Genomic DNA, 8,533 nt, shown 5'->3' on the forward strand with positions numbered 1-8,533 from the left:
ATGAAAAAAGTGGATTTGCCCATTGTATCCGGACATTTTATTTAGGTCGGCTTTGCTGAAGCTACAGTGCTGTTTTCTACTTCTTTACCACAGCGGCATCCAAGCCGTTTCTGCCCCATCCGTGCGCGCACGCATCTCTTGTATTCTCCCTATCTTGTCCGCTTCCTAAACTAAATAGAGTCGAGGGATGGGGATGAATTTGGAAAATTGCGGGGAAACCTAGTTCTGAATCGAATTGAATTAAAGGAGAGCTCCGCTGCTCACTCTCATCTCAAGCGATAACATGAAAAGACACGTACAGCTCTGTAAGTACTGGACCAGCACCAAGGCTGTCTATCATCAGCGCGGCTCTAGTCTACAGTAAGAGGTGAAGCGCATAGATACTCAAAGTGCCAGTGCTCTTTAAAATGCTCTCTTTTACTACTCTTGCCTAAGCACGCGGCAACATGCAAGCCCTGGGGACAATTGCCGTAGCAGTGGCTGATTCCCTTTGGCCCCTGGTCATGGATAGATCAACGCTTGTGCAGTTGCGTTGCCGCTCCCACTTATTGTATTTGTCGTAAAGTTCGCTCTTGCAGAAGTTCCCAAGAGGTTCTCTCCATTCACATCCGCCTATCGTATCGGCGTGCGTGCTGCACTAGTCTATGGGCCCATCAATATTTCCACTCTCTGTTGTATCTTTTGGCTGTGTTTAAAACGACAACGGCCACGATTGCGTGCGCGAGGTGAACGAAAAGGGCTTTATGCGCCAAAAGGGCCATATGCAATAAGTCTGTGAGCACATTTTACATTATGTACTACTTTCTAGCTATAATCGGCAATGGCACCAATGTCACGAAACATACAACAGACGGCATTTTGACAAAGCAGGTTGCCGGGAATCATGAGCAGCCTTCACGCCTTAATCTTTCTTTTTTTTTTTGCAACTCTTAATTTTTAAGTTAGGCGGATAGTGCTGAGTGCCAACATCGTGTGAGGGTACCTCCCTAATTTGGTAGCCAGAACCGGGCGGGGAAGCCGGCATTTTCCATCCTACATACACAAGGAAATCCATTGTTGGCTTTAATGATTGAGAGAACGGTCAGCACCAAGAACGCTCTGAGGAGTATTAATAGTCTACAAGAGTCATAAACAGACCTAGTCGTCGTGCTGTGCAATAGGGTAAAACATTGCTCTCATCGTTTCCCCAGAAGGTCCTTCCCCGTCCTCCATTCCTTCACGGAACATGTGTATGCGCTGTGTGGACACGGGCAGTACAAAAATGTAAGCAACCGCGACCAGACCGTTCATTTGGCAATCAAGGATACTTATCTATATCATTGACAGCTACACCAGCTGATAGTGTGCCACCTTCCTTCGTTTTCTCGGAAGAAAAAAGTACATGGGTGAAGTAGCTCCATCTTTGCACGATTTGTGGAGAAAGAGTCCCCATCAGTCACCGTTCAGGGGATTTACAACCACGAGAAACGCAGGTTAGCAGGTTAGTCTAGCATGTTAGCATGTCTTCAATGCAATACAACTGGCGGGCGGAATGACTCGCTTCTCCTTATTCCTTTGTCTAACGTCGCACAACGGGCCATAGGCTGAACACAAGTAGTTATCGGGAGGATGTGGGAAACCTCAATCAGATGCCATTCGGGTACCCTCTGCGATCTAGGAGCTCGCAAATGAATGAGATTGAGAAAATGGAAATGGCAAGAGTAGAGTGTCCCCGAACATCTCACGTAGTTTCCACAAAGCCTACCCCTCATTCAACAACATTCGTTCGTTTGAGAGAGTGCGTATCTTTGAAAGAGGCTATCCAATAAGATAAGAAACGGTGGACTTTGAAAACAATACCCCACACATTTGGATCAATCACATTCCGCGTTGAATACCAACTCTATAGTACGTTAAACCTTCTTGTTCTTCGTTGTGCCTCTGATCATCTAGAGTATTTCATAGTAAGAAACTGACGGTCGGATTGTGCAATCGTGGACAGTGGCAATCAGAAGTAAGGGATTGGAACACCACCCAGTGATCCAATGAGGACTACGGTGCATCGACACGGTATATGGATGTGTACATATGCTAGGTACGCGTTCCTTCTCACGTTTTTGCATCGAATCCATGATAGATGCTACACACGTTCTTTAGAACATGATCGATAATGTAGTTCGCTGTTTCCATGTAGTCTTAGACTAAGGCTACCCCGCATTTTTTAGTCTTTATTCATGTGGTTTCTTTACCCCTGCACCCTTTTTACCCCGCACTTGCTCCATTTCCTTATGCAGATCAATAGCACGTCTATGCACGCGGTGGCACGAAACACAAGGAAACGTGAGATGAGAAAACAAATCACCCACTTTTTTTCTTGTTGAATCGTTCCTTCAAAAATTCACGAGCGCATACACATGCATCTTTGATATCATGTCTGTGTACTGTGCGTGCGTTATCGTTGGTCAGTTCTTTCGTGGGGAAGAGTCCTTGCTCCCAGTTTTTTTTTTTTTTTTTTTTTTTTTTTTTTTTGGGGGGGGGGGGGGGGGGGGGGGAAGAGAGAGAGAGAGAGGGGAAATGGCGGATGTGGTTTCTGTTACCATAAACAGCTGGACACCGTAGCGTACCCTTCTTCCGAGTAGGAGGGAAAAAAAAACCTTGATAGCAGAAATAGTCTGAGGCAAGCAGTAAAGAAGAGAAATTCAAGGGTGACGGTGTACATCTCAGTGGGCTACGAGCCAAACATACGTTTGAACAACCTTCCGGAAGTAGGGCAACATACATCGGTCCTGCTCTGATGTAACAAAAGATCTTCGCGGCTTCTTTTCCTGAGCTATCCCACAGTAGAGAACGAGAGAGACAAACAAAATACGGCACAGAATGATATGGTCATGGAATTAGAGCTCGCTCCCTCCTTTCGCTCGTCATTGCAATATGTGCTAGTCTAGCATGGAGGTAGCAAAATCACAAGGTTTTGTTTTTGTATGCATCAAATATGCACAATGGTTGGTTTGCCATTGTTTGTTTTGTCTGCTCAAAATGGGTACTCGGAAAATGCGGGGAAAAAACACAGACGACTTCCAAAAACCGGTTTCTGTCTGCAAAAAAAGGACGCAGCATTACCATGTTCCCCATTCCTGGGATTATCTATCAAAAAGAACCCGGGCCCCTCGTTACGGTCATACGCGGGGACGCAGTGCGCCTTGCTTCTTTATTTATTTTTTTTCTACTGAACCACATGTGCCTTGGTTTAGCGGATACGCAAGGGCATATCGGATTTCGCGTTCTCTCCGAGTACGGTGCCATGAACATGCGAAAACAACATCGTAGTGTCCCTGGGCACGAAAACATTATCAGTTTCGCCCTCCATCTCCATCTCCATAGTGGGTTCAATTTTCTCCGCATTAATTTTCGCCGATGATAACAGAAGTACTATCAACTCATAATGTTTTCGTCCGCATAATATCCGCCTCGTTGTTCGCTGTAGTACCTTCCTACCACGGATATATCCGAGCTACAGAAAACCCAGTAGGAGGTGTCCGTTCTAAATTCTCCACCGAACTCCACCCACTATCCTGGAACGTTTATATCTATTTTGCAGATAAACTGTAGATCCAATTGAAGTCGGGAAGTTATTTTCCTCCGCGCCTTAATATGAATCTGGCTGCTTGGCAAACAAAAAAAAAAAAAAAGACAGCCGCAAAGTCGACTATCACAAAACGCGGGCAAAAACTTCTCTCTACCGTAGAATGACCTCTCTTCTGACGCGTCTTTCCTCCTACGCTCTCGCGCTTCGCTGTTCGCAGTTCGCCTATCCACATTCTCGCATTTTTACAATACAAACAATCGAGTAGGAGTATTCACATTGAATTTTATTTCAGAACACCATCTCTGCCGACCTACTTCTCTTCCACTCGCTATATCCTCTCATCGCCATTCTTGACACTATATCTCATACCGAGCGATGGGATAAACCGGCTCTGAAAGATCCGCTCCAGCATCCGAGCCTTTGTAAAATACGCCGTGAGCGTCGACCGGTCGCCTGCCGCCTGCATTGTCGCCCGGATCTGTGCGATCGACATATTGCGACCCGTATCCAGAAACGTGCAGATCCGCTCAAAGACCTCATAAGGCATATTCACAAGGTTTGCCATCACTTTGTGGGCATTATAGTCTTGCTGCAGTTGCAGTTGTGGGGAGTGCGATCGGGATGGATACTGTTGGAGGTGCGGGAGGGCGACTGTGCTCCCGTGTGTTGGTGATGATCCAGTCGGCGCAGTCGTATTCGAAGAGAGAGAGGAGGAGGAAATGCGCCGAACAATCGATGCGGGGCGCGTGTGGGTGTTTTTTCCACCATCCTCCCCATCCTCACCATTCAAGATCACCGCCGCTTGAGACTTTCCGATTGACAACAACGACGCCGATGATTTTGCTGAGTTTGTCCGCAGGAGTCCGACCCTCTTCAACAGATTCCACGCGCCACCACTGCTCTGTTGCTGTAGCAGTTGGAGCTGTTGCGACATCAACATCCGCTGTTGCACTGGTCGACCCAGGAGCACAACTCTCGAGAGCGTCAGGATATGACACGCGGCTGAATACAGAGCCTGTTGCCAGATAAAGTTCCTAGTCAACGAATGCTGGATCGATTCGTACAGCGTATGTCGATCCTCCGAATTATAATCGAGCTGGATTCCCTTCATGGACCTGTTTTTCGAGAGCCCCTGCGCCAGCGCCCAGTAGCCATCGACCAAGATATCCGGATTCGCAGTTAGTCCCAGATTTTGGAGCCCCCTTGCAGAAGGGAGGACCTCGGCGATGGCCATGGCACCCTCGGTGGATATACAGCAGTTCGTGCACACGATACTCTCGAGGGTCGAATTTGCCGCCACGCCCTTCATCAGCTCCTGAACAGCCTCGCTCGATAAGATGTTATACGACAGATTGATATCACGCAGACTCGTGTTTGTCCTCAACACCTCCGCCAAGGCCTTCATCCCTTCGATGCTCTGACCGCTCCCGATATGGTTCAACTCCAGATCCAAGCCGACCAACGTCGTGTTCCTCTTCAGACTCGCGCAAATCTTGATCAGCCCTTCCTCGCCGATATTGTTGTGCGGGATATACAGATACGTCAAATTCCGGTTTGACACCAACGCTATGGCCATGGCCGTCGCGCCTAACGCGCCCATCTCATTCAAATCCAGACTCAACGAACTCAACGACCGGTTGAATCGGACGGCCTCCGCAATCATCACACAACCCTCGGTTCCCAATCCATTCGACCCGACGTTCAGATGCCTCAGCACCCGATTCTTCCTCAACAGCATAGCCAATGGTGTTGCACCCGGCTTCTTGAAGTTATTCGATTGCAGACATAACCGTGTCAGTGAGCGGTTACAGACGAGGGCCTCACAAAGGATCTCACACCCAAGCGCCGTGATCCGATTAGATGACAGATCCAGTTCCTTCAAAGTCGTGCTCTTCTCAACGGCCTTTGCGATCGCCTTGATCGCCTTGTCGTCCACACTCGCCCTCGTCATGCTCAGCGTCGTTATCGTTCTGTTGTACTTGAAGGCCTCGAAGAGAAGTTTGAACGCATCCTGACTGATCGTGTTACGGTCGAGTTTGAGTGTCCGGATATTGGCGGCTTCCGAAGATCGGACCAACCGGGCGAGGAGCCGTGCGTCCGTTGCAGAGATCACCATAGTTTTAATATTGATAGTTTGTAAGGTCGTCGAGTCCTTTCCAGCGAGGAACCGGATCAATGCATCGAGTTTTGTGTCCGAGAGCTGCAGAAAGTTGCCGCGATGAATATCCGAAATCACGGTCGCATACAAAACATCGACCATAGCATGAGAGGATGAGGACGCCGCCGCTGAGGTGGAGGAGGGCGAGGATGACGTGAAAGTGGGATGGGACCCTGGTGCAAGGCTGACATCACTCTTATCGGTTGCTGAGCGGCTAAAGTTAATACTTGGGATCGAGAACGAGTTTGTGTGTGGGCGCGGTATGCTGCTGCGCTTCTTCTTGCCCAGTGGTGCCGTTGTTGTGGTCGACACTGACGAGACAGGCATACTGTGGTTTCGGGAGAGTTTGAGCATCTTGGTCAGAACACTGTCGCTGGAACCGTGACTGCGGACGCTGTTGCTGTTGCTTTGGTTGTTCGACCTCTTGTAAAGTGGGATTCGCGGGAGCGAAAGCGAGCTCACACGTCCTGCAAGACTGGTGTGTTTGTGGGTCTGGGCTGAGGGGAACGGCTCTGGTAAAGAGTATTGTTGTTGTTGTTGTTGTACTTGTTCTTGCTGTCGCCGATGTGTGCTGAAATCGCCACTACTGCTACCAGAGGAGCTTAGGTCTACTACAGAGACGGCAGTGGCTGCAATGGTGGTTGTACTCGCGACCTTGTTGCTACAGCGTCTATGTTTGTCGAAAAGCCGAGCCCACGAACTGGTCCTTGTCTGGGGCTGTGTGCTGGTAATAGATGGGAGCGTTGGAGATAAGTTGCAACTGTAGGAGGAAAAGGAGGACGATGCAAGGTAAGAGCAGCGGCTATTAAGTGTTGATGGGTCAACAGTCGGGTTCTTCGCACAAGAGGGCTTGGTCTGTGGGTGAAGACTTGTGTGATCGAGATTGGAGCGATTGCGCACAGATGTCGGTGCTGAGTCAGGGGTTGCTGGGACTACAATTGATGGTACTGACAATAGCGGTGGTACTGGTTCCGAGAGGGGCTCGACAGAAGTGGGATGTAAAGAAGATAGTGTTGAGAGTGTGCAATCAAGCTCTTGACTATCCGCTGCAACAAACGATGATGCGGATGAGGATGGTAATACAAAGACTGGAGTGGCGGAGGGGGAAGAACAAGGGGTTGATGACAAAGAAGGAGGATTAGGACGAGTTGGACAGCAACGCGGCGGAGAATGAGGTAAGGAAGAAGCGGAAGTGGAGGTGTCAGGAAACTGTTTATTCAAACGAGCGAGCAAGGGGTTGAAGCTGTTCTGAAGGGATCTGTCGACAGCGATGTTGCTGCTGCTGCTGCCACCACTGAGGGAATTAGCAGCAGTGCTGCAAGGTGGAGGAAGGAGAGGAGTCGTGTAAGAAAGAGCGGGATCAGTTCCTACTGGATGAAAAAGGAAATCTGAGGGTCAGCACGACAACACCGTACTTTCGTACTTTCTAACACCACCACTGCCACCGCTGCATACTTCTCATTCATGCATTCACTCATTCCATTGCACTTGCAAGAAGACAAAGAAAACGACTTATGAGCAAGGAGGGCGAGAAGGAGGGCGAGAAGAAGAGAAGGAGACTGAGGACAAAGGAGGCAGAGTATGCTTATCTGTTTCAAGTAGAAAAATGCACCAGTCCGTTGCACAGCAAGAACTACTTATAGTAGACAGAGCAGTGGGGAGCGTGAAGAAGAGGCAGAAGAAGAGCGGGAGGAAGCGAGAGGTGCTCCTTTACGTTTTGCTACAGCGGGTTTTATTATCCCCGGGTAGTCGACTCGATTGTACTCCCTTCTGTCCGTTGGCGCCTTCCCCCCTCGTCGGTCGACCATCATTTAGGGTTCGATTTTCATCACGATCGCGTCTTTTCTTTCTTTGCCGATAAACACGACAATGGCAACGAAAAAATGCCTCATGGCCCATGGTCTACCATAGCATCCTCCTATTCTCGGTGCATATCGCACCCTGTGCACAGGAGCCAGGTTGCATATTCCCATTGTTGATTGTATCTGTCTTTTCCCTCCGATCGAAAAGAGCGGATAGAACACATGATGTATCTCGAGAACCTTAGTCAAACGAAGCTGCAGTATCAAAATCACTCCAGTACCGGCCTCAGCGCATCTTTACCGGACGGACAACAGGCACCAAGGGCAAGACAGGAACAGATGAAAGGAGAATGGGCAGTTCGTATGACGTCTTGAAGAAAACATGATCTGCTGCGGGGATCTCAGAAGGTTCCTCGGCAAAAACAACACGGGGGTGACACAGGCCGAGGGCAAGCAACTGTATCTTCAAGAAGTAACCCCACACGATGTTTTACCTGTGAATCCCGCCATCATTGCCTTGTTGTCTCGCTGAGTATTGCTACTTTCCATCATACCGTCGTAAACGTCATGTGGCACACTGCTCAACAATGCGGTAGACGTGAATGTGGAGTGAGTAGAGGTGGAAGTGGCAGTAAGAAGAAGAAGTGTGCTGTAGGTAGTTGATCTCGATTGCGTTGTCTTTGTTGCTGTCTTTGTTGTTGTCTGCTATTTTTGGTGGTGGTGTTTCATAGGGGTTTCAGGACACCGCCTAGCGCATTCCCAGAATCGCGTCGTGTAAAATGAGAGTCCTGATGCTGATAAAAATGTGCAGATGTGGTTGTCTCGGTGAAAATCGGCCATGAAGGATCCATGGCAACCCTTGGTAATGATGGCAATAACGTGGGGGAGCCTGCTCTCATTGTAATATCATGTGCTATGGGGACAGACCAGCTGTCGCACGTAATTGAATTTGTTGAACCCGATTGGACGGAACGTACGCGTCGTCGTTTGAATCTACGGGGTCGCTAA

General features: G+C 48.9%; 1 protein-coding gene across 1 annotated transcript; it reads right to left on the reverse strand.

Annotated features, from left to right (window-relative positions):
* Window positions 1-3,411: 3,411 nt before the first annotated feature.
* BC939DRAFT_478060 (uncharacterized protein) lies at window positions 3,412-6,077 on the reverse strand (the record flags this gene model as incomplete). Its single annotated transcript, XM_051558732.1, has 3 exons — window positions 3,412-3,490; window positions 3,935-4,043; window positions 4,349-6,077. 3 exons carry the CDS (start codon window positions 6,075-6,077, stop codon window positions 3,412-3,414), a joined length of 1,917 nt encoding a protein of 638 aa, XP_051411079.1.
* Between the last annotated feature and the right edge of the window lie 2,456 nt (window positions 6,078-8,533).

Source organism: Gamsiella multidivaricata (genome assembly GCF_025024155.1).
Source record: "Gamsiella multidivaricata strain RSA 2152 chromosome Unknown BC939scaffold_42, whole genome shotgun sequence".
Classification (NCBI taxonomy): domain Eukaryota; kingdom Fungi; phylum Mortierellomycota; class Mortierellomycetes; order Mortierellales; family Mortierellaceae; genus Gamsiella; species Gamsiella multidivaricata.